Consider the following 25,967-nt stretch of genomic DNA (forward strand, 5'->3'; position numbering starts at 1 on the left):
AATGTATACAGTAAGGATTTTAAAAAGGGAAACCTAGTTGGAGGTGGGGCAGTATTCATTTACTAATAAATATACCCAGTAGCATAGCCACACCTCTTACACATTCTGTGTTTATCTGATTTGCTAATGATACCATCATGTTTCTCATCCACTGCATCCTTCTGTACTGTCATATCCCCAAAACATTTAAAAGCAGCTGATTGTGCTTATACATGGTGCTACATTCCAGCATACATGGTGTTATTGGAGGTGCCAAATAACTGTACTGTCTGATCAAACAATCTTTTCTAGTCCAACGTCATGCACTTGACAGAGAAAATGAAGACCAGCATCCAGAGGGGCCTTGTACTCAGGTAACAGAAAGGGGTTCTATTCCTCCATTTTAGGTGTAGGTTCTTGGACAGAAGTTGCCATGTGATTTGAACCCCAGTGGGCTCTTTCCTTTGTTACTGATTCTGTGAATGCTAAAGAAGCAAAGGTTTCTTTAGAAACCTGAATTGTTAGAAAAAGAAATCAGGTCTTCATTTAAACAAAAGAAAACCTTTTTACGTTTTATTTTTGCTCTATAGCCTATGGGTTATTAGTTTCAAGACACCTGCCCCTCATTTCCTTTAGCCCTCTGGCCTTTATGAGGAAAGGGAAATCTACAGAGTCAGGGTAGGGGCAGAGAGATGAAGGAGGCTGACGGGCAAATGACTGGGAGCCGGGAGCCTTGAGGCTGGCTAGCTGACTGGAGCTGGTCTCCAGAAAGCCCTCAGCCCCTCTCCACAGCCCTGAGTAAATGTGATGTCTTCACATGTGTTCCAGAAACGAAAGCTGCAGTGTAAACTACACCACTGACTTCATCTATCAGCTCTACTCAGAGGAGGGGAAAGGAGTGTTTGACTGCAGGAAAAACGTGCTGGGCCACATGCAGCAGGTAGGCCGGGGTCTTCCATGATCTCGGAGCCTCAGGGGTCCCCCTCAGAGTGGAGTCATTCTGTGGGAAGTGAGCATAGATTAATTCTGAAGTTCTTGTAAGCATGCAGAATTTTCAGTTGTATGAACGCCATCACCTTTAAGATTCTATGTAGTCTGTGACATCCTAGTTGATGGGAAGTACTTAGATGCATTTCTTTTGCCTGTGACCAGACAGCTGACAAAAAGCAACATAACGGAGGAAGGATTTATGTTGGTTGACAGTTTAAGGAGGAAAGGCATGGGGGCAGGAGTGGGAGGCAGTCTGGAGGTAGAGGGCAACCATGAGGTGGGGCAAGGGGCTGGGCTAAGAGATGACAGATGAGCTTCCATGGTAACCAGCTTCCTTCAGGTTGTCTACCTCAAGTGCCACCCTGACTTGGGGACTAAGTATTCTAAGGCATAAGCCTATGGAGGAGACATTCCATGCTCAAACTATAGCAGGACTTTTTGGGGAAAGATTATCTATCAGCTTTCATATAGATGAGAAAGAAAACTGGTTACTGGAAAAACTCCGATTACTTTGTTGAGTTAAATAACAACATTTCAGGTTGGGGGTTTCAGACCAGTAGTATTTATCTGACACTTTCACCAAATCAAGATTGTTTGGAAAGATAGAGCCGATTCTCTCCCTCTAGAATACGGGGCATTTCTATTCACTGCCTTCATTGTTTTTCTTTTATACTCTCCATTTCTGTCAAGTGAGCATGCCCAGGTCACAAGGCTGGAGGTCAGCTTGGGAGTCGGTGGTCCCATTGTTGCCTATCTGTTGGCCTTTGTGCAGTGTAGGGAGCTTTTTAATCTTATTTGTGTGTCTCTCTGTGTGTGCATGTTTATGTGTGTGTGTTACTCATGTTCATATATGCACCTTTTAAATTGTGTGTGTGTGTGTGTGTGTGTACATGTGGAGGCCCAAGGTTGACATCTGGAATCACCCACACTTGCTCTCACATATTACTCAATCTGGAAGAATTTCAGTCAAGCTCAGAGCTCACTGATACTGATATTTTGCTAGTCAGTAAAGATGCCCACTTTAGGGAACTTTTAAACTAGAAGCCACTAACTTATTTCCAAAGGGTTCATGAATTCCTGAAGTTAACATGAGTAGGAATATGTATAGTCTCATTTTTGCGAATCCACAGATTTTTATCAGTATAAGAAATTGTGATGCATCCCTGGTTCTAGAAATGGGCTGGGGAGATGGCTTAGCGGGCAAACAGCCCTTGCTCTGCAAGAATGAGGACCAAGATTTGAATCTCCAGCATCCACATTATAAACCAGGCATGGCTGTCCATGAGATAGACAGATCCAGAAAGCAAGCTGGGTAGGCAGCCTGGGCTAAATGGGGAGTTTCTAGTTGTGAGAGACCTTGTCTGAAAGCCAGTTGTTGGAAAGCCAGAGGTAGACCCCTGATATGGTGCTCTGCCCTCCACACATGTACATGTAGGAGAACACATCTACACATTCAGATTCCTGGACCACACAGACAGAGAGACACAAATAGAGACAGCAACACAAAGAACGACAGCTTAATTATTTAGTTGAGAACACCACAAGGCTATGTAGCAGGCGGAGGTCAGGCTCCAGGATTTACAGACATGTTTCCCTCCTGTCCTAGATATGCAAAACCAAACCATGTTTGTAGGTTTGTAGGTTTGCACACCACGTGCATCTTAAGTGTGGGTACTGCTTTCATTGGTTTCTTTAAAAAAAAAAAAAATCAAGAGAAATTGCTGTGTGACTTATATCCATATAACTTGCCACAGGGGGGAGCACCTTCTCCATTCGATAGAAACTTTGGAACCAAAATTTCTGCCAAAGCTATGGAGTGGATCACCGCCAAACTGAAGGGGTCCCAGGGCGCAGGTACGAGGGAACGGGGCAAATGGGAAAGATGCCTTAGCAGCCTCACAGAGAACCCTGTTGAAACAGCTATGGTGTTTTTTCTTCTTTAAATCTGCCACTGAGATGTCTGGGATACCATACTATCTCTCCTTGACTGTGAATACTGAATACCATTTATGATGTCCAGAGGTTACAATTAAACATAATTGATAAAACTATTTTTTTTTCTACTGCTAGAGGTGGGTGACAAATTGTTTGGTAGCATTCTTATTAGCTAGGGGATTGCCTGGCACACACTGCATGCCATTAGCAAGACTATAAAATAGAGCTTTTATCTATTTCTATGGTGTCATGAAACACGTTCAAAGTCCTTACACTTAAGCTAACACTTGTTCATTGGTTTGATTCACAGGCAAGTTACATAGGAGCAGGGGATATGCACAACTGATTGGGAGGGCTGTGTCCTGTTTTCCTACTTCAAACCCTAAATACTGTCTTTCAGTATTTCTTCTCTCCTCCAGAGGTAACCTTAGGATTTGCTGACAGCCATTCCCTTGATTTCTCGTAGAATGTCACGAGCAAATGAATACATCCTCAGACGTATAGCTCAGTTTAGCTCAGCTTTCTAGGTTGTATGAAGGAAAGGCCATGGGGAACTTCTGAACTTGTATGATGTCTTGTTGAACACATTGATGAGGAGCATGATGACCAACTAACCCTCATGTGTTTCCAAGTTTGCTGACTCAACATACGCTGTAGGGACTGAGTCTCCCTGACCTCCACCCCCACCAATACCTACCACAGATGTATGCTCAGCAGAAGTGCTGAATATGTCTTGGCGGTCCTGTGCTCACTCTTAGGCACACTGCTTTCCTTTATGTTCACCCAGCCCATGGCTGACAACCAGACCTCTCACATGTTGCAGTTCTTTGTGGGCAGGGCATTTGTTTCGGTGATGGAAAACATCTGCCAGCTGTTTCCGCATGGTATTGTCTTTGTCAGGCAGCAGGGTTCAGTTGGAAATTGAAGTGCAGGACTTCCTTCAATCTTTCTAAGACAGAAGTTTAGCTTTCAGGATGTTTGGTAGACCCTTCCTGTGCAACCACCTGTCAAAACGTCTAGTTTCCTTTGTGGAAAGGATGTGACTGCCAAACAAATCCACTTATGCTTAATCAAACTACAAGCCTTTTCCCCCTTTCGATTACTTCCATAAGTTATGTTTTTTAGAACAGTCTAAACTCATTTACATTTTCAAAAATCTTCCATGAAGCTTTTCATACTATTCCCACTTGAGGCCTGCATTTCTAATCACATGGCCTCTTCACATTGGCTGTTTCGGGTCAGGGTTCTTTCTCAGTCATACTGTGTGTGATTTCCTCAGGATTCACCTATATGATGTCCACCATGAGGCTTACAAAAGTGGCGTCCTACAGAACAGATATAAACAGCTCCAACAGACCTTTAGTATTTTCAGAGTCCCAACTCTGGCTTTTTTTTCCTCTTGATAATTTGTCTACATCACGTGATGCTGTTGTATTTTCTTCTGCCTAGATTTCCTTTCCCAGTTTGTCCTTGAGCCTTTATTACTAAAGTGAAATCTTTCGGCAACTTAAATCATTATTTTCTTATTGCACCATTTAGTGAAATACTTGACAAGCACTGTCTCCTTTCCAGGAACCTCTGCCACTTGTGGCTGTTATCCTGTAGGTGTGCTATGTGTCTGTGGCAGGTACAGGGTTCCTCTTTGAGTATATGATATAAGGTAGGCTCCAGCAGAGTCCAGGCCTCTTTGCATTCCATCCTGGAGGAACCTTGAGGGTGACTAAAAAGACACAGCTCAAAGGAGTGCTGGCAGTCTGGGAAAGACCCTGGTCACAGTTAAAAAAAACCCCTCAATAGATGGGACAGTGGTTTCTCAGGCATAACCCACATCCTGATTGGGGTTTGCACAGAGCTAGGACACCTCAGGACTCTAAGGAGCTGCAGTTCTTCCCACAATAATGGATTTGTTCTCTGATGGTTTCTCTCCCTTCACTGTCCGGGCCCTCCTACACTGTTTTATCCGCTTATTCAATATGCTTAGTAGTTCTTAGATTTTTTTTCTTTATGTTTTCTACTTTCACAGGGAAAAAATTTGTTGGCGATGATTCCATTTGTGTCCTGGGAATTTGCAAGAGGGATCTCCTGTTTCAACCAGTGGCAGAGCTGAAGAAAGAAACTGACTTTGAGTAAGTTAATGCCCTGTTATTTATCTGAATCTCATCATTAGAAATGAGAAATAGGAGCTTTGAGGAGAGATCACCAGTATTATCCTGGAGTCTGTAAGGAACTCAGTATTGAACTGTCTTAGGTAAACATATGAGCTTTTCTGAAGATAGTTAAATACACACAACAAACAAACACACACACATACATATGGGGGGGGGAAGAAAACATAAGCTAGGACAGATTTTTTTATTTAAAAAAAAAACAGAAGTAATGGTTTCAATCTGACCTATGGCCATTGTTCTGTGACGTGGGTGAGGTGAGGTGGAACAGGCCTGCAATCACAGCCTTGAGAGGCTCATTTAGAAGAGTCTTAAATTCAAGGTCAGATTGGATAACACTGTGAATCCTTGTTTCAAAACACAAAATATATAAAGGGCTGAGTATAGTAAATTTGATGGTAGAGCACTTACATAGCTTGAGCTAGTATTGGGCCCTAGGTTTAATCTCCAGTGATACATATGCATACACACAGTCATATATACACAGGCACACACATACAGACACTCACATACACATATACACACAATACACTGGATATGGTGATGCATACTTGTCATCCCAGCCATTGCTTGACCAGCTAAAGGCTTACTGGTATAAGGCCACCCTGGCTACTTTGTCTTGAAATGAGAAACAGTTGCCTTATCCCGTATTTATTTAAATGACTACAGCACAAAGTCCATTTTTCTGGCGAGCCTATTCAAACGGTGCCCAGCAGTCTGTAGCAGTCAGAAGTTGTCTTCCAGCAGATGTAATATTTGACAGCTGACTTGTCTTCTTGACAGGCACCGTATCCCCAAGAAGCAGTGGTGGCTGAAACTGCGGCCGATCATGAAGATCTTGGCCAAGTATGAGGCGAGCTATGACATGTCCGATACAGGCAAGCTGGAGCCCTTGCACCACCCCCATGAAGGACTATCGGCCATCTGATCATGTTACGCCATCACCTGACCTGCACACTTATCTAGGGAAGCCTGTAATGTTCTCCAGGGACCATCCTTTTCTGTAACATAATTATTTATCAGCACTTTATGCAAGAATTGTTGACCAGGTATCGTCAGCGGTGATAATCAGAGAGCACCACTTGCCATAACCATTGACGCAGCAGACCCTAAGACATGAAACCCAGCCTCACGCGCTTGATCGAGTGTCAGTTTTCTACTGTATGGGGTACTATCTTGTGCTTTACCATGTGTGTGTCTTGTGGTATTGTGGTATTAAACATTTGGTTACAACTCTGATGGTACTTGGTTTATTAAGTAGGAGCGTGAAACCTCGAGATGATTTTTTTTTTCCATGCTACCAAAGGTTTCCTTAGCAGTTTTGTGGTCGGAGGTTAGCAGGGACCCTGCAAATACAAAGTCTTAAGAGGAGGGAAAGGAAGGCACAGTGTTAGCCACCAGCTATGTGTCATTTAGTCAGCATGCACTCCTCTGTGGCTATACTGAAAGTCTATGGACGGTGTGTGATAGGTCAGGGGACATGAGTTTGAGCCTCATGGACATGCACTCGCAGAGACAGACAGACCTCTTCGAGTGTGGCCAGCCACCCTAGTCTGCTTAGTGACTCCAGGCCAGCAGGGGAACTTGTTTCGAAAACCAAGAGAAAAAACATGCTGGATGCTACCTGATGAAGTCTCCGAGCCTATGCATGCGTATGTATGCAGATTATCTTTTTTCTGTCTCACCTCCACCCAACCCCCAACTCACACACACAGACACACTGGCCTGGGACCTAAGCATGGTGATTACCTGGCCTTAACGCTGACGATCATACATGTGAGAAGATTATTAACTCTAAGTTTATGATCTTAGTTATTTTAGGGGTAGCCTGGAATTTGCCTTGGTAGACCAGACCAACTTTGAGCTTGCAGAGATCCTACTGTTTCTGCCTCCCAGGTGCTAGGATTAAGATGTACTTCATTCACTACTCCAAGCTAGGTTTGTTTATGATTTTTTTCACATCAGGTCACATGCAGAATTTTAAAAGGATAAGTTTAAACTAGTGATTCTCAATTTCAGCCTTGGTTGTACACCAGAGCTGCCAAGGTTCAGAAGAACAATCTGGTATCCGCCTCTTCATCGAAAGGAGCCAGGGTGCTGGGTTTTCACCCTCTGGAAGATTTTAACTCGCTGTTTAGGGTTAATGATGGGGTCCATGGCAAAAGCCCATCCATTCCACTCCACAATGCTCCAGGCTGATGAGCTGTCGGCAGGGCAAAGCATCCCTGCCTCTTGTCACTAGTCTGTGTGTTCTCACTTCTGCCTAAAGGTATCCTCTAGATATCCATGTAGCAGAAATGAGGAAATCTTTACAGAGAAAAAGGATGACTAAATGTTAGTTGTGTTTGAGGCTAAATAAACGAAACAGACGCTCAGTTTTCTTCCTATCTCAGTAAAGACAGGGCAAAAGCTCGAGGTAACACTAACGTAACAAGACTTGTGGGTGCTCACAGGGCGGATCTGTGGAGCTCAGCATCTTCACGCTCCTTCGGGCCTTCGTGGTGACCACACACACCATGCAAAGCTCTATACTGCTTGTATTTATTCTAAATGATCTATTTGCTCTTAGTCTTTATGTGTATGGATGTTTTCCCTACATGCATGTCTGTGCACCAGATGCATGCATGCAGTGCAGGTAGGATCCTGAAGAGGATGTGAGTGAGATTCCCTGGAAACTGCAGTTCCAGATGGTTCTGAGCTACTATTTGGAAGCTAACAACCCTAACCTGGTCTCTTGCAAGAGCAGCAAGTGCTTTTTAGCTGCTAAGCCATTTTTCTTAAATGAAGGTCCAACCATTAATTTTAATGTAGTAAATTATTGTTTGAAATAATGACTAAAGCCCAGGCAGGTTGCAGTTGGCTTTTATGTTTAAAATAAATGTTCTAAGTTTAGTAATATTTCAGAAGTTTAATTTGTTCATTGTTGCCATTTAATGCATGATTAATGAATTTCTTCATGGTCACGGTATTTCCTTAAGAGTTTTTGCCCAGCTGGCCAGTCAATAAACATCTTTGGTTGGATTTTTATATGAATAACTATGATTTTGGGAACAAAGAAACCAGTAACTCCTGTGTGACCACCTATATTAAATTTAGCTCAGAGGCTCAGTTGTTAAGAGCCACTGATTTCTTACGTATACTCAAAGATATGTGACACTCATTATCTTATGATCCATGATGGGTCTTTGGCAATTTTTGAGTTCTCTGGTCCGAGGATAGCCAGGCTGTGTGTGCTCTTCCCGATGCCAAGGTATCTGCAAAGGAGATGGCATATTGGACTGTTTTCTATCTGAAGCATTTTTAGTGGTCAACAGGAAGCCTTCATCTTCCTGAGTTACCCTTCCCCTAGCCCAACACAGGAAGCCAGGGCAGGGCACACATACTCACTTCTGGCTCACAGAGGTCAGTTTGTCGTGGTTGACAGCAAAGAGCTGTTCCCGGTATGCCTGCTTCATCTCATCGGAGAGGCCATACAAGAAGTGGTCCATTCCTAAAAGTTAAACCACAGGTATGGCTGGGGAGACAGGTTGCATAGGAACCTCTGTGCTCAAAGGAGAGCGGGGTCACTTTAGGGTATGCTCTTCAACCAAAAGGTCTGCATGGGCAAGAGAGATCAAACTTGATATCCATCTCTGCAAAATGGGACCTAACCCATCAGCTTCCTTTTTCAGAGTATAGAGGAAGACTTAGTAACTAAAGCGGCACTGACTAATGATGTGGTCAGGCTTGTGCTATGTCAGGTGCCCTTGGAGCTAGAGTTACAAGTGAGTGTTAGCTGCCAGATTCAGGTGCTGAGATCCAAACTCAGATTTGCCACTCTCAGTTGATGAGCCATCCATCCAGCTCCACCCACCTTGGTTTTTGAGACAAGGTCTTCCTCACTGGCCTGGAGCTCATCAAGTAGGGTCATCTGGCTAACTGCTGAGCCCAAGGTTCTGCCTTTTCTCAACTTCCCATGGCTGGGATTAAAAAAAAAAAATGCACCTACCAGCATGCCTGGCTTTTTATATGGATTTAACTAAGGTTGGAATTTTTGCTTAGCAAGAACATTAATAAAGGGGCTATCTCTTGAGTCACAAGAAGCTGCAAGGTCAATATTCCAGCCTTCAGATATGTAGGACAGAGAGACTGGAGAAACTAGAACAACACCATGGCTACCATGTTTCATTCATATGAACACAGAGACAGGTGACTCAGAACACTGTATGGAATTCTGCCTGGGGAAACTATGCACCCAGGTTCCCAGAACCCAAGATACCTTTATCCGATGGAGCAACAGGAGAATCCACAGCAGAGAAAACAGAAAGCTTGGCTTCATCAATGTCTTGCTGTGTGAACTTTCCAGATTTAGCCCAGTCTACAGCCTTCCCAAAAGACTGCAGTGTCTCTATGGAGTTTGGATCCCTGGGAAACCCAAAAGAGCCAATACTGAAGCACTATAGGGGAAAACAATCTAAGGCAATTGTGTAAATTTAACAGTTCATTATGGTTTTTTTTTTTCTTCTAATAGTCTACACTCTACATAACCCACTCTCTCTCTCTCTCTCTGGAGCAATTTAAATCTGACTCAGGAAGCCCCACAACACGCTCTCTATATTTAATACTGCATTTCACTTGCTTACCTCACGGCCAGACTGTGACTTCATCTGTGAAGGAAGTCTCATGGATGGAGGGGTGTCAGGACTACTAAGACATTGAAGAGCCATGGAGAAGATAGACATTAAACTAGCCCTTACTTCCCTAAGACAAACCCAGAATAATCTAGTAGTTAGCTGAAGGTGGGGGGATTTTTGGAGGACTTTCTTGTGTTGAAGACAAAGTTCCTCGTAGCTCTTTAGGCTCACCATCAAGGAACTGAAGATGTGTCAACAAGACCCATCTTAAAGTGCATCTCAGAACGAGGAGAATGATATCGGTGACAGGCCATGCTCTTGGAACACTGGTGTACAAGAATTCAATGGTGGCTCAGAAACTAACCATTTACAGAAAATGGCAACAGTCTCATTCCTATGAAAACGCAGCAGAACTGTATCTCAATTCCGTTCCCACCACAGAAGTAAGTTCAGAAACCATTCTGATTGCATTCCACCAAAACAGGCTGATTATGAAGTTGGAATTTTGTCTAATGTAGACAATACAACACGACTATGTCTGTTCCTTGCAGCAAGACAGGAAAGACACAGCTGGCTATGGTTAGTTGCTCTAGATGGGGACCAAATAAAGAGCAGATGTAACCTTTTCTGTGCTAATATTCTCAGAGCCTGCTGACATTCTGAGAGAACAGAGCCAGTGGCTGGAATGTGGGGGCTCTCACCTGGGAGACATGATAACTCAGAAACTAACCTGTAAGAGTAAAGTGTGAAGATCCCGCTGTGGGTGAGTTTAGCCCCTCCACCATAGGCACCCCCCTTTTCTCGAATTTCTGTATGCAAGAATTTAGCTGTCATCAAACGGGCAAGGATCTTAAGGCTGAAACGAAGGGAGCAAAAAACAAGTTAGAGAGAGCATGGCTCACAGGAAGCGTAATGTAAAAACCAAAGCCTAGAGATGGGGTGCAGAGCTGGAAAGGAAAGGAAAGTCCAGCCGAGGTGTACGGTCGTGTACCGCTGGCCCTCTTCAAAGCACTCTGACCTCCTCTCCATCACCCAGGGCCTTTCTAAGCTCCTGAGGCAGCAGAGCATGGAGTCCAACCACTCCTCAGAGCAACCTGGAACGGTCTCTTGTTTCTGGATCTTCTTGTTATCAGAGATGCATCCATCTAGTTGGCTGCTGCCTCGGGGCTACAGGACAGCCTGTCCTCCTTGTGGGTCTGTCCCTCCGCAGGACCCCTGGGATCCACGTGCCTCTATTTGCCACTTTCCAAATGTCCCTGAAGTTCTCACACGCTGCACACTATCCCGTCCAGGGTGGCTAATGCTGACTGCCAACTTGACAGGCACATCTGGGAGGGAGTTTCTATACCTGAATGTGATCAGCACCATCCCATGAGCTGGGGTCCCAGACCAGATACAAAGGGGAGTGTGAGCTGAGAACCAGCACCAATTATTCTCCGCTTCCTGGCTGTGGACACACTATGCGTGGTTTCATGATCCTGCCACGGCTACCTCATCCTGAAAGACTGTAGCTGCCAAGTGTGAACCAGAATAAACCCTCCCTTGTGTAGACGTTTCTGTGGGTCTCTTGTCACAAAGGTGGGTGCATTTTTGGGCATAAGTATCTATGATGTTGTACATAGGACAGCTTAGGGATAAAAATAATTCACAAAAACAACTGCACACAGGGGCTGGAGAGATGGTTCAGAGGTAAAGAGTACTGGCTACTCTTCCAGAGGTCTAGAGGTTCTGAGTTCAATTCCCAGCAACCACACGGTGGCTCATAACTGGCTATAATGAGATCTGGTGCCCTCTTCTGGCATGAAGATGTACATGTAGGCAGAACACAAATCCTTTAAAGAAACAACTGCACACAATACTGGGCATTTTATTCATAAATGTGCTATTTATAGACTAATGGTGGCTCGTGCTTTGTTCTGCATAGGAGCTCTTGCCGAGTGGCAGGGTCAGAGCATGCAGAGGACAGACTGGTACAATGTAACACAGGGTCGAGTGTGCAAAGCTGACGCAGAAACTTTCTGTGTACAAAGCATCTCCTGTGCCCTCTATAGCATGCATATGCAGACCTATATGTGTGTGTGTGAGTGTGTGTGTGTGTGTGTGTGTGTGTGTGTAGTCCAGAAATCAATGGAATCTTCCCTTCTCAGTCTCTGTATTATAAATCATATCAGTAAACTCATAGGTGCTACTGTGCTTGCTGAGAAGTGACTTTGTGTACAGGGTGGGTTCCCTTGTCTCAGACTCAAGAGTGTTTATCTCAACTGTCTTTGAAGACCCTATGTCCTGCCACAGTGCATATCCAGTCACTTCTGCTGGATATTGTAAGTGCAGGATTTGATTGCTTGCTCTTCGCTCTTTTACTTTTAGTTGGTACATGCTAGTAAGTCAACTCATTCATTTGGAAGTGGAAGTTCAGCTACAATGGCCATTCTTCAGATAGAATGCTCTTTGGTTTTGGAGATGGGGTTTCTAACGGCACCTAGAGTATACTGAGTTGGCTATACTGGTTGTACTGGCTGGTTTTGTGTGTCAACTTGACACATGCTAGAGTTATCACAGAGAAAGGAGCCTCCCTTGAGGAAATGCCTCCACGAGATCCAGCTGTAAGGCATTTTCCCAATTAGTGATCAAGGGGAGAGAGCCCATTGTGGGTGGTGCCATCCCTGGGCTGGTAGTCTTGGGTTCTATAAGAAAGCAGGCTGAGCAAGCAAGGGGAAGCAAGTCAGCAACTAACATCCCTCAATGACCTCTGCATCAGCTCCTGCTTCCTGACCTGCTTGAGTTCCAGTCCTGACTTCTTTTGTTGATGAACAGCAGTGTGGAAGTGTAAGCGAAATAAATCCTTGATGTTTGTGCAGGAATAGAAACCCTTACTAAGACTCTGGTCAATGAGCTCCAGAAGTCTGACCCCCACCCCTACTGTGGCACGGGGGTTACAGATGCAGAACATCTGGCTTTTCTGAGGGGTAATGGGGGCAAATATCAGCTTAGGTCCTTGTACTTGCATGATAAGCACTTAACCAACAGAGCCATCTCCCCAGCCTGTCCCCTTTCTACCTTCTATCATGCTGGACAAACAACTTCACTCAAGTCCAGTTGTGAGAGGAGGATGCACTCACCCCGTTCCAGCTGTGAGGAGGGATGCACTCACCCCCATTTCCTACCTGGCATGATCTGGATCAGCATAGGGGACAGTTCTGACACACTCGCCAACGTAATTCACAGGGAAGGGCAGCACGAAATGTGTCTTCATCTGACAGGGTTTGAAGGTGGGGTCCTAAGGGGCAGAGGCCTACTGGTCAGACCAGGATGCACAACCAAATGCAGCCCTCAGGTAGCAGAGGCAGGCAGCACCATCCCAGCATCTCCTTCTCCATCGGAGTCACTAGTGAGGCACTTGTACTCTGAGAGCAGAATTTCATGTAATAGAAACACTCCACATTTGGCAAGATCCAATAAAAAGAAATTACTATCACATTAAAGGCATTTCAGATTGTGGACCATTTTACATGAACACATTAAACTACCATACAAAGGACCAGAACAAACATCACAATTGTGGAAACCTGTAAGTAGAAAGGGATGATGCTACTGCCTAACTGGAGGCGGCTGCTGCTGCGTCAGATGCTATATTAAGTTAAAGGAGAGGTGATGAGACCATTTGGCCCCGTAAGTAGAGGCTTATGAAAGGCTATGACACCCACTCTGGGCTGTCTCAAGAGATAAAGGCTCAGAGTGGTAATAACAAGAGACAGTGCATCCCCAGGTCTAAGGTTGCAGTTCGTCTCTGGAGTGGTCCCACTAGAAGAATGCTCAGAGTCAGAGGGTACTCAGATGCCCAGCAAGCCTGACAGCCTTACTTACTGTTATCAGTTTTCGGATGATCTGGGACCCATCAGCATGTGTACCTCCACTGGGGACACTGGGTGTGGGTTTCTGAAAATAAAAAAAGTGTCCCAGAGTGAAGAGAAACTTCCTTGACATATTTATTAAGGCATAGACATGATAAAGTTTACAGAAGTCCTTACATGGGTTAGCCAAGGCAAGCAGGCTTCATATTGTATAGGAATGAAAGGTTAAGCACATTTTTCAAATATTTAATGAAGAGAGCCTGTGTACAAACCTAAGGGGTACTTCCCTACCCCTTGGTACTCTCTAATCATGTAACTGTGTCTTTCAGGGCCAGTGAGAAGACTCAATGGGCCTGGACCCACAAGGTGGAAACAGACTGGTTCCACAAGTTGTCCTCTCACCTTCTCATACACACATGCAGAGAGGGAAGGGAGGGGGAGGGGGAGGGGGAGGGAGAGGGAGAGGGAGGAGAGGGAGAAGGAGAGGGAGGAGAGGGAGAGGGAGGAGAGGGAGAGGGAAGAGAGGGAGAGGGAGAGGGAGAGGGAGGAGAGGGAGGAGGGAGGAGAGGGAGAGGGAGGACAGGGAGGACAGGGAGAGGGAGAGGGAGGAGAGGGAGAGGGAGGAGAGAGAGACGGAGAGGGAGAGAGGGAGAGAGGGAGAGAAGGAGAGAGGGAGAGAGGGAGAGGGAGAGAGAGGTAACAATAACAACAAAAACAATCACCTAGATACATCTCTGTATCTGCCACAGCATGAGGTTAGGGTGACATGACAGGCTCTAGACAGAGGTGCCTACAGAGCAGCAGATCACCTCCCTGTGGTCTCTCATGACAGGGTGATGAAGTAGCCAATGAGACCAAAAGACAAATGGAAGAAGGGACATGTGATCCACAGCACAGAAGACACTAAGTAATTCCAACCAGAGTTGCAAACAGAGTTTCTGCATCAACAAGTGAGGCTCCCAGGGACTCAGACCCAAAAGGTAAAACCTAAACAAACCTCTGTGAGTCAGCCCAGCTGGTGAGATCATTGCTGACAAGTACTGTACGCAAGGATGAAATCCATAAAATAATGAGACACAGCGAAAGGCTTTTACCAACTTGTGTGGCGTGCAGAGTCTAACAAACTACGGGGGACAAGGTCATCAGATTAAGGTTTCTGGCTCTTTTTATGGTACCACGCCCTATGCCAAACTCTGCTCTTCCTTATTTTTTTTTTTGTTTGTTTGTTTGTTTTTCAAGACAGTATTTCTCTTTATAGCCTGGGCTGTTCTGGAACTCACTCTGTAGACCAGGCTGGCCTCAAACTCAGAAATCTGCTTGCCTCTGCCTCCCAAGTGCTGGGATTAAAGGCGTGTGCCACCACTGCCCGGATCTGCTCTTCCTTATTAGGAGAAAGCTCACTACCAAGTGTGAACAGAGACACACCTGTAGGATCGGAGACCAAGTAAAGGGTCTGACCTCACTTAAGTAGGCTGATGCTGGGCAAGCCACTTAATCCTCCCATACACCAGTCCATATATGGCATGCCTGAGAATTAGGTGACACGTGTCAAGGTGAGAAGCACACCTGGGTTCCTTTACCTCGACAATATGCGGGCGGACAGGCTTCCGTTCCTTTTTGCTTCGGCCAACATTTCTAAGGAAGTTTTCTACCTCTTTCTCTGCCTGAGGCATCTGCTGAGGGGTGGCATTCACTGAGCATCTGCAGAGAAGAATCGTGTGCATTTAAATCCATTTAACTGACCCCTCCCCCACTGTTCTACTAACTTGTCACATCTGTGTATGAGGAACACAAAGATATGAAGTGATTGACATTGCTTTTGTCATAAAATACACAAAAGCTGTTCCAGAGAAGCAGTATGCAGATGTGCAATCACGCAGGGCTTCTCAGATAGACACATGTCACTGCCACACAGCTGTTCACACAGCGATTTCCTGAAGGTTGCAGAGAAGAGAGAGAACACTAACAGCTTCGACATATGCCTTCAGATTTATAACAAAGGGTGGAAAATTAAAAAAAAAAGAATATCCACAAAATATATATATATTTGATTAGGCATATATATACATACATATATATATGTGTGTGTGTGTGTATGGACTATGTAAAGGGACATGTATGGAGGTGCCCATGGAGGCCAGGAAAAGACAGAGGATTCTTTGGAGCTGGAGTTACAGGCAGTTGTGAGCTGCTCAGCGTGGGAAGTGAATCTAGTCCTCTGTAAGAGGCAGTAAACACTCTTAACTGCTGAGCCATCTCTCCAGAACCACAAAAATATAAAGTTAACATGCTAGAAACATTTTAAAACATTCTTTTACAAAATTCCTCCAAACTGGAGAGAATCACAAAGATCATCCATGGCATAGACTCCTGTAGTGTTTTGACAGTGTGCATGTTTCCCGCTTTGGGTGTTAAATTCACAGCAGTCACTACTGAGTTAGTGCTAACCGTACATGGGCTCTATACTCACTGCTTATGTTTATCACCAATTTACTGCATGTAAGAAACTTGCAAAAAGAGTGTTACGGAGAAGGAAGAAGACAGTCTATGGAGGTGTTGGGTCCAGGCTGGTCTTGGGTGTTATAGTGAGTGCTGGCTAAGCTAGTCTCGGGTGTGAAGTTAAACACGGGAGGGAGCAAGCCTGGGGTATAGGTGAGTACTAGGTGTAAAATGAACACCGGGAAAGGTTAGCCTGGAATGTGAAAGTGAGTGCTGGGTCAGGCTAGCCTGGGGAATTATAGTGAAGGCTGGACTAAATAAATCCTGGAGAAGAAGGGCAAGCACTGAATTCAGCTGGCCTGGGATGAAGAGGATGGAAGTACAAGTCAGGCTCACATGACTCCGAGGGCTGGAGCACTGACCCCATTCCTGCCAGCTAGCAGCCCTGTGGCATCTGCTAGTGATTCTCAAGAACCGAATGGAGAAAGGTACCAGTAACCTATGCAAAACAGGAGCTTTGACTAGATATTGTCTTGTTGATCATCAGTGAATACTAAGTCAGTATTAGTGGTAGCAACGCACTGCATGTAAACTACTGATAATTCATTTTTATGTATCCTCAAGCCTGAGGACAGAAAGCTAACATAATGTGCACAAACTATTTCAAGACACTGGTTGTCCTGGCTAGCTTTCTATCACCTTGACACATGCTAGAGTCATCTGACAGGGTACGTCAACTGAGAAAAATGCTTTGTAAGGTCCAGCTGTAGGACATTTCCTTAATTAGTGACTGATGAAGAAGGACCCACTGTGGGTGGTGCCATCCTGGGCTGGTGGTCCTGGGTTCTACAAGGAAGCAGTCTGAGGAAGCCACAATAAACAAGCAAGTAGGCAGCATCCACCTGTGGCCTTTGCATCAGCTCCTGTCTCCAGGTTCCCACCTGATCTGAGTGCCTGTCTTGGCTTCCCTCAGTGAACTGTGTCTCTGGATATGTCAGCCAAATAAACCCTTTCCTGCCCAAGTTGCTTTTGGTCATAGTGTTTCTTCAGAGCAGCAGAAACCCCAACCAAGACACTGGTATTGACCAAGATAACCTTCTGTATGTCTCACTGATTCCTTATTTATGAACATTTACCTTTGGAAAGAGTAACTTTTAAGTTGTGCCCTAAATCTACTTTGCAGTTCTAGACTTTCTTAAAAGAGATTTATTTATTTGTTTTATGTAAGTATGCTACACTGTCGCTGTCTTCAGACACACCAGAAGATGGCATAAGATTTCATTACAGATGATTATGAGCCACCATGTGGTTGCTGGGAATTGAACTCAAGACCTTTGGAAGAACAGTCAGTGCTCTTAACTGCTGAGCCATCTCTCCAGCCTGCAGTTCTAGAGTTTAATTAGGTGTTTTCTTCTCATGTCGTACAACTTTTACTAAATTAAAGTCTTTTCATTCCCATGGCACATGAATTTAAGTCTAGAGTCACTCCTGTAACCTAACACCTACACCAACACACTTTCTGTCTTGAAGATCTATTCAGGTAATTCCATCTTCAAATGAAAAATGCCTAAAGATGATACTTCACAAAATGGCGTGACTCCTAAGATCTGTTTCGGGATAGGCGGGACACACACCTCATGTTATCACAGTTTAGAAGATACTTCTTGATCCGGGGCAGTTTTCTCAGGATGGGCTTGATGTCTGTCATTTCTGCAATTCTTTTCATCACCTTCACCTGAACCAAAGGAGGCAGATGCTGAGTCAGACAACACTGACACTCAAGACACTGCACAGTTCAAATAGACTTTACCTGATAGCTGTGGGAATGGATGTGCTTGGGAGGAGAAAAGTACCCCAAAGACCCATGTAGTTAAACACTTGGTCCACAGAAGGTCAGGGTGATGTTTGGGGAGATTATGGAACTCCTAGGACGTAGAGCCTTGCTGGAGGGGAATGTCACAATAAGCAAATATGACCATAAGAAGGCAATGGCTTGTATATACTGTGACAACACTAAGTTTAAGAAACAAGGTGACTCCCTGGGCGGTGACTGTCATCAGGGCATGAACATAATACAAATCTGCTGGGGGTGGACATTGAGGGTTTATAGTCTCACCCCACTTCCTCTTCTCTCTCTCTGCTTCCTGGGTATAGAGGAAAATTTGGTCTCTTCTTCTGCCCACCAGGATAAGACTCTATCCCTTTGGAACCACAAGCTAAAATAGATCTCTTCTTCCTTAGATTGACTTTGGTTATGGTATTTTATCAGGCTAGCTGGAAAATAACTAATGCCAGAATATGATTTGTGATTCTCTGGAATTTGGCAGAGTTATAGAAAAGTATTTTTGCACAGCGTAACAATTACTTTGGCGCTTGTAATTTTTTATGTCAGTAGTAATTTCATAGTTTACAGTTGTCTGTTTCTTCTCTGGACAGGCCTGAATAGCGAACATCCCTAATACAGGTCGTGACTGGCCATTGGCTGTGTCCTGGATTTGTGTGCACATGAGAGTTAACTGCCAGCTTGAGTGAAGCTGACGGGCTGCATAGTACAAAGAAGAAAAGAAACATTTTCCTCCATGCAATCTGGGAATTAGACATCAGAATTAAGTTAGAAAGCCTTCTGGTTTCAGTGTATGAGGGTGTGTGTGTGTGTGTGTGCGTGCATGTGTGTCTGTAGAGCAGACGACATCTTCAGCTGTCATTTCTCAGGAACCACCCACTTTTTAAGAGAGACACTGTCTCTCCCTCTCCCTGGCCTGGCACTCCCTAAGTAGGCTAGGCTGGCCAGCCAGCAATCCTCAGGAATCCACCTGTTTCTGCCTTTTTGGCACTGAGATCTAAGCGTAAACCGCTAAACCCAGCTTTTAGAAGGTTAGCTTTCTGAGGTAAAATCGCATATTACTGGAGAACATTACCAAATCCAGGAAGCCTTGCTTGTCTGGACCAGCACAAAGCCTTGCTAGTACTCACCTGATCCATCCCACCGAAGGTCTCCTGCAAGTCCCCTGCAGGTGTCAGTGTCTTGCTTGCTCTGAGGGCTGCATAGAGATGCCCTGAGTCTGGAATCCCGTTAGAGAGCTCCTGAGCAGTCATCTTCACCAACACTTTGAAGTGCTCTTCTTCTTCAAAGCATGGGCTACAAAAGGGAAGGTAGTCTTAGAGAATGACCCAGCTCCACTCCGATACCACAGGGGAGTTACTACAGAGGAACTCAGTATCTTTCAAATGTTTCTATGTGCTTAGGAATTAACTACATGTAAAATCTGACAAGAATCTGACAAGTGAGGTAAATCACTTGGCAAAGCATTTCAGAGTTAGATATGTCATACTCCCACTTATTAATATACGGTGTGGGTAAAGTTACTTGTTAAATATTTCGCTCCACAGATGCATCATGTCTGGCAGGTTCCGCTCCAGGCAGAGTGATGAAAATAACACACCCTGTATCACCAAGAAAGACACAAGACAAGATTAACTAGGGTACCATTAAAGACGAGGACACCCTGAAAATAAGCCTTTGACTACATCATAATGGAGCGTGAAGGACTTCCTACCTGCTCATAGGTATCTAGCTGTGAGTCGTCAGGGAGCACATGGGGCGTGACAGTCATGCCTCCTGTTTTCAGCTCGATCTGTTGGGCTTGCTCTCTGTAGTTAAGGATGCCACAACCCAGCCTGATGAGCAAGAAGTATTCCTGAGTTACTGGAGCCGATCTGGGTAACACCCCAGTTACTGTCTGTGCCTACCATTTGCCTTCCCATGTTACATATGCTAATGCATAACTACAACCCTCTGTACCTCATGTACACTTCGAAGTTTTGAACGCACGCTGGGTTTCAAACCCTCTACACAGCTCCTGTGCCCTCTCATGGAGGTACAAATCCATTTCTCCATTTGGAACTCATGTCCAGTGTTCAAGAACACTAGCTAAACACTTCAGGAGCTAGTGTCCCTTACTAAAGATAAGAAGCCGAATGTGACTTTCCAGCCTTTAGCCTGTACATCTTTCACAAGTATTCTTCCTCATAAATCCATTCACACATACTTCACTTGCTCAATTATCTGGCAATGGGGTAAGAGGGATCTGAGAAATACATGCAGAAATTCTGTGCGCTGCTTCGTCTAGAAGGAACATTATCAATCTGAGCCCAGAGGACTACTGCGAGGGGCCCTGAAATCTGGTGTAAGCGGACAAACACTGGGAGTTACTAAAATGGCTGAGAATGGGGACAGAACATTCCCAAGGTCAGAGACATTGTCCACTGCAATCCAGTCCTCAGCTGAGGCGGCAAGTGCTGCTGGGCCACGTCCCAGCCTTGGTTTCCCTTTATTGTCCTATAAGAGGAGAGGAACTCCGCAGCTGCGTCCTCTCAGTTTGCCACTGTCAAGAAAAACTCCATGCATGGTTCCGAATCTATCCACACCTGGCCTGTGCAGGAAAGCAGACACTGCAGAGTTAGCTCAGGAGAGAAGCAGAGAGCGGGATTCGCTGTCCACCAAGCTCTGCCAAGCCATCCTCAAGCTGTAGCTACTCCTTACGCTGGACTGTTCCTACTTCCTAAGTATACTCCGCTTTCTTCAGGATCTTTGGTGATCCATCTGTACAGATGCCTTCATAAGTATTATCCCTTCTGTAGAGTCATATTGTAACATTTTTTACAATAAGAAAATATAAGCGAGCACATAGCTTGTACATACTATGATAACACTAAGTTTAAGAAACAAAGTGACTCCCTGGGAGGTGACTGCCATTAGGGCATGAACATTAACACAAATACATAAAGGACACATGTACACACACACACACACACACACGCATGCACATGCACACAGAAGCGCGCACACATATAACAGACATCACGAAAACACATTGAGCAGATGTGCATCTACTGCGTTTTACAACTCACTTGGTCAGCACGCTGCAGAAGAGAGGCACAATGGGCCTCAAGTCCTCCGGCAGTGTGTTTAAACTGGAAAAGGCTCGGAAATACACCATGCCGTTGGTGGGCTGCGGGCAGTACTGCACGGGGATGTCTCCAGCTGGAACACAAAAGCAATGCTCTTGGTTTAATTAATCAAATTTCAGTGGGTTTGTTGCTGTTGTTTTTGAAACCAGGGTCTCATATATCCAAGGCTGCTCTCGCACTAGATGTTTTGGTGAAGGATCACATTGGACTCTTGATTTCTCTTGCTGGGATTACAGGTAGGGGCCCTCACTCCTGGTTTATTTATATGATGCTGGGAAGGGAGCTCAGAACTCTGAATGCTAGGCAAGTTCTCTCCCAACTGAGCCACACCTCCAGCCCCTAATTATTCTTAGTATATAAGGAATCACGTTACTGTTTTGCAAGGATGAAGGCTTAAGATTTGGAAGAGCAGAGAAATGTACTGTTTGTTTCCTACAGCTGATAAGGGTTATCCCACTGCACTTTCATTCCTGTAGGAAACCAAAACCCTTTGCAGTGTAAGGGCATCCGTGCTTGCTGAAGCACTGAGATGGAGAAGGATCCTGTTTTTCTGATCTCACAGCTGATTTCAGCAGCATCTCAGCATCGGTTTTACTCATAACTGAGCCCTCTAATGAGCGCTTCCCTTCACCAACACGGTTAGATCCACATGGATAGACATGCTCACAACACCTGACTCCAAGGCAGCATCTACTCTACAAGCTGTTGGTCTCCCGCATTGAGTCCCCCCACCCTTCAGGAGCAGTGTATACTACCCTGGCCTCTACAAGCCATCAATGTCCTTAGGGTACCTCCCCATCTCTGGGGGTAGGTTTTCTGGATTCTATCTTATATATCACCACCCAGCACAGTGCCCTACACTGAAAGCGGAATGTAAAACATTTGTTGATGACTGATTTATGGTCCCTATTAAAGAAATAGGAACTTAATGAAATTTACATCTAAATCAAATATAAGGGGGGCTGGGTGATTTACTTGGTAGATAAGGTTCCAGTCTCACAAGCCTCACAAGCCTGAGGACCAGAGCTTGGATCTCCAGACAGACATCCATGTAAACCATCACATGGGCATAGCAAACCCCCTGTAGTTTTAGCCGTGAAGGTTGGAGATGGGATTCCCCAGAAAAGGTTGTCTAACAAGAGTAGCCCTGGCAGTCAACTCTGGGTTAAAATCAATAATGTACCAGGTCAGTGGAGAATGATTCCCAATATCAACCTCCATATGCACATGTTCCCCACATGTTCACACAACCACATACATATATATGCACACATACCCATACCCACATATGAAAATGGAAAAATCAAAAATGTGTAGCTTAAAAGACAAAAGATCAAAACATTAACCCCAATTTCTAGAATATCTCAGCTTTCTCTCTCACCTGCATACGTATTCAAACCTATTACGAATATATCAGACATGACACGTGAGATCATCACTGTTAAAATATGCAAGGCAGGCTAGAGATGCTCACCAGAAACTGTGTACCTATCCTGGGGTTGTCACCAAGTGCTTGCCTAGCATACAGGAGACTCAGTCCCAAGATCAAATCGTATCAAATCAAATCTCATCCCATCCTCCACAGAGCACATAAAAGCCAAACCCTGGTCTGAATCAATAAAAACTATCCATGGCTGGTCACAAATTCATTCACTTGCTATCAACTCCCAGGAAAATGCTATTCTAGAGATAATTGTGTCTCATGCCACCAATCACAAGCAACCCTGGGGTCTCATAAGGAGTGAGACTAGAGGTCAAGAGCATCCCAGGTCCTTCTCCCTAATTACGCAGAATCTAACCACTAGGTGTTTATCCCACCAGACCCTCTTCATTGGTAACAGCCAAGTTAAAAAGGTAGACAGCGGTAAGGGCTTGGAGGATTCCAACACAAGCCATTCCAAATTCAAACACAGGGTAACTCATATCCTCACCTAATTCCAGGAGCAAAGAATTCCCCTGATGCCCTCAAATCTACTCATAGGAAGACACAAAGCTTCTTGGAGAAGACGGAAATCCATCATCACTAAAGTCAAAATAATTCTCAAGGGCTGGGTAAAAGCTCAGTTGGTGAAACAAGGGCCTGAGTTTGATCCTCACAATCTACTTTAAAAAAAAAAAAAAAAAAAACAGCCAGGAGTGAAGGTACACACTGGTAATCCCTGAGCTGGGAGATGGAGTCGGGTAGTTCTCTCAGATCTGCAGCCTGGCTGAACTGCAAAACCCCAAGTAGCAGGGAGGACAAGTAGAGAGCATCTGAGGAATTAAACTCAAGATTGGCCTTTGGCCTAGAAACACACACACACACACACTTCGCACATACATACACATACATGCATATAGACACGCACAAACAAACCAAACAATAATTTGCAAGGCATACAAACAGCAGAGCAAGATAAACAGGTTGTTCATTGAGATGTTTTCTGGAAAACATCTAACACATGCCTCTGCCTGTTTGCAAATTGCTACTTAACACAATCAAAGAACCCAGGCATCCATGGGAATGGCTTGATGATGACCTGCAAGGGCGATATCAAACTTGGTGAAAGGCATGGTGGGCTCAATGTCAGAGACTTTCAATGCCGGGAGACAGGAGGCATCTTGATGTTTACTTTGCTGCGTCTGTAATTCTAAACCTAAAGTGGAAAAAAAGAAAAGAAACAAAGAAACAAAAAGTGAAAAAACCCAAAGGAACCTGCTTGTAAGGTTTAGGGTTTTAGGGTTTTACGGTCTTGATGTGCTATTCTTCATTACTCAAATCCAGCTGAGCCACTGAGGCCACAGGCTGAGAGGATCTGATCATAACAGCGGATAAGGGACCTGCCATGCCACGTCCTAGGCAAACCGATGTCACTGCGAGATTCTGTAGTTACCCTGGCACCCCAATTGCTCCTTGCTTGCATACACTTATAGTCGGTATCTGAAACACTTAGCTATTTTTCCTTTTCCTTTCCTCAAAAGGTCCCCTGTGGTGAGGACTTTCGTCTCTCATGCCAGTCAGTCACCAAAGACACTGACGATTACCTCAATAAACCTTTTCCTATGTCCAGGTATTTTCTGCCTGGACTTTAACCCACAGAATTTCCAAATACTGAATCGCATGATTTAAAACCCCACCTAGTGAGACAACTATTGAAGACACCAGGGCTGCACCTACTTTAAAGTGGCTCTGCAGAGCATGTGTACAGAAAAAATACCTTCTGTAATGTGAGCACTGTCATTAATGTCTTTGCTACTGATCTACATCCTTCAACTTGACGCAACCTGGTGTCACCTGGACCAGGATGACTTTGGTATACCTATGAGGGATTGTCGTAGTTGAGTTGACCAAGGTGGGAAGACCTACCCTGAATGTAGGTGTCACCATTTCTGAGCTGGGCTCTGAACTTTGTAAGAGTGAAGAGAGAGGACTTGCCGAGCACAGGCAACTGGGCATGCACGCACACTCTGCACTCTCATCTTGACTCTGGATGGGCTGTGACAGCTGTTTCACGTGCCTGTCACCCTAACCTCCCTCCTACGATAGCCCATAGCCTGGATCTATGAGCTGATTTAGGTAAATGAAGTGGAGTGTCAATTTTCCAATACGGTTGAATGTCATGGTTGGAACCCATCATGACATATTTGAAGTCTGTATGTGTTCAAAAATACCTTTCCTGTAGCTATCAGGAGTAAAAAGTTCTCTAGGGCTGTATGGAGGATGCACTTGCATTAAGACAGATATGTGGCCTTTAAAACAAGCAAAAATGCCCTAGTGTCAAGTACTGGTATTTCTGGATGGTGGTGGTGGAGCGGAAGATGCACACAGTGACCTCTGATTGAGAACTACTGATGTAGCTAACAAGTCTGTAATCCCAGCGACCCAGAGGCAGGGAGATGCAAAGTTCAAGACCAGTGTTGAGACCTTATCTCAGAATAAACAGTGCAAGGCTGGACATAGAGCTGAGTGGCAGCACTTGCCTAGCTCCCACAGCGCCCTGAGGTCACACCCAAGGAACACACATGGAATCAAGTAAATCACATCACCCCAATTCCGTCCGACCTTTCTCATAGATCTGCCGCTTGTCCGCCTGGGAGAGAGAATTCACCTTCTGCTCCAGCTTTTCCGTCTCCATCTGAGTTTGCTTTTCATAATACCTGTCATCTGGTTTCATGGATAAAGTCAGCTTGTGCTGATTGTTCTGTGGGAACCATGGCAACAACAACTCATATTAAAACATGATTGGGAGACACTAAATCTGAGTAAATGAAAACATCTAAAAGCAGCGTGACTTGGGCTTACAGTTCTGCTTACTTACCTCTCAATGCTGAGAGTTTCATGAGGGCTGTTTGGCAGCTAAGGCCACACAGGCCATATGAAACCCTCACAAGCAAACCTGTTCTCTGGTCAATACATGAATCATAGGTGCTGGTTCTACAATCAGGCCTATTATAACCTCTGTGTTTCCCAAAATGTACATCTTGGTTGTAAAGAAAAACCTATGCTTTGTAATATCCTGAATTACATTAAAGACAAGAAAAGTTAAAATTAATTTTTATCTAGCACTATGAATTCCTGAAAGGCTAGAACTACAATTTTTTGTTTGTTTGTTTTAAGACAGGGTCTCAGGTAGCCCAGGATGGCCTCAAATTTAACTACGGAGACAGGGATAATCTTTGATTCCTGATTCCTGCTTCTGTTTCCCTAGCTCGGAGAACACAGGCACGGGCCACCACATCTACCTCTGGAATGAAACTAACAATTCATTGGTTGTAAGTTATGTGGACAAAACAGACACTGAGCAAATATAAAGAACGTGTTCTTAGAATGCTTCTGTTATTTCCTTCAACAGTTCAGCATTCGCACACGATGCTCAACTGTAATTCTACAGGGAGAGGTGAGAGGATGAGACTCCAGGAAGAACCCACAACAGCTAGAAGTGATGGTACTTGTCCGTAATCCCAACACTCAGGAGGGAGCCGCAGAGGCAGGAAGGATGAAAGTTCAAAGCTAGCTTGGGTGTTTATGCCAAGACCCAAATCAA

At 44.7% G+C, this 25,967-nt stretch overlaps 2 protein-coding genes across 4 annotated transcripts in view; one reads left to right on the forward strand and one right to left on the reverse strand.

Moving 5' to 3' along the window:
* Window positions 1–6,308, forward strand: part of Pfkp (phosphofructokinase, platelet) — a 65,429-nt gene extending 59,121 nt beyond the window's left edge. For all 3 annotated transcript variants that reach the window (XM_028769893.1, XM_028769895.1, XM_028769894.1), the window contains 5 exons: window positions 292–353; window positions 808–919; window positions 2,724–2,823; window positions 4,928–5,030; window positions 5,853–6,308. In XM_028769893.1, the coding sequence (XP_028625726.1) occupies window positions 292–353; window positions 808–919; window positions 2,724–2,823; window positions 4,928–5,030; window positions 5,853–5,997 (522 nt within the window). In that variant the 3' untranslated portion in view covers window positions 5,998–6,308. The remainder of the gene's footprint in view (window positions 1–291; window positions 354–807; window positions 920–2,723; window positions 2,824–4,927; window positions 5,031–5,852) is intronic.
* Window positions 6,309–7,915: 1,607 nt separating this feature from the next.
* The window catches only part of Pitrm1 (pitrilysin metallopeptidase 1), a 32,865-nt gene continuing 14,813 nt past the window's right edge, over window positions 7,916–25,967 (reverse strand). The window contains exons 14-27 of the mRNA XM_028769892.1: window positions 24,986–25,124; window positions 23,463–23,579; window positions 20,884–21,016; window positions 19,530–19,650; window positions 19,340–19,416; window positions 18,946–19,111; window positions 17,607–17,707; window positions 15,114–15,234; window positions 13,547–13,618; window positions 12,847–12,959; window positions 10,413–10,538; window positions 9,328–9,473; window positions 8,457–8,559; window positions 7,916–8,323 (exon numbers count right to left, since the gene is read on the reverse strand). Of these exons, the coding sequence (XP_028625725.1) occupies window positions 8,230–8,323; window positions 8,457–8,559; window positions 9,328–9,473; window positions 10,413–10,538; window positions 12,847–12,959; window positions 13,547–13,618; window positions 15,114–15,234; window positions 17,607–17,707; window positions 18,946–19,111; window positions 19,340–19,416; window positions 19,530–19,650; window positions 20,884–21,016; window positions 23,463–23,579; window positions 24,986–25,124 (1,629 nt within the window). The 3' untranslated portion in view covers window positions 7,916–8,229. The remainder of the gene's footprint in view (window positions 8,324–8,456; window positions 8,560–9,327; window positions 9,474–10,412; window positions 10,539–12,846; window positions 12,960–13,546; window positions 13,619–15,113; window positions 15,235–17,606; window positions 17,708–18,945; window positions 19,112–19,339; window positions 19,417–19,529; window positions 19,651–20,883; window positions 21,017–23,462; window positions 23,580–24,985; window positions 25,125–25,967) is intronic.

The sequence above is a fragment of the Grammomys surdaster genome, unplaced genomic scaffold, assembly GCF_004785775.1.
Source record: "Grammomys surdaster isolate TR1022 unplaced genomic scaffold, NIH_TR_1.0 194, whole genome shotgun sequence".
Lineage (NCBI taxonomy): Eukaryota > Metazoa > Chordata > Mammalia > Rodentia > Muridae > Grammomys > Grammomys surdaster.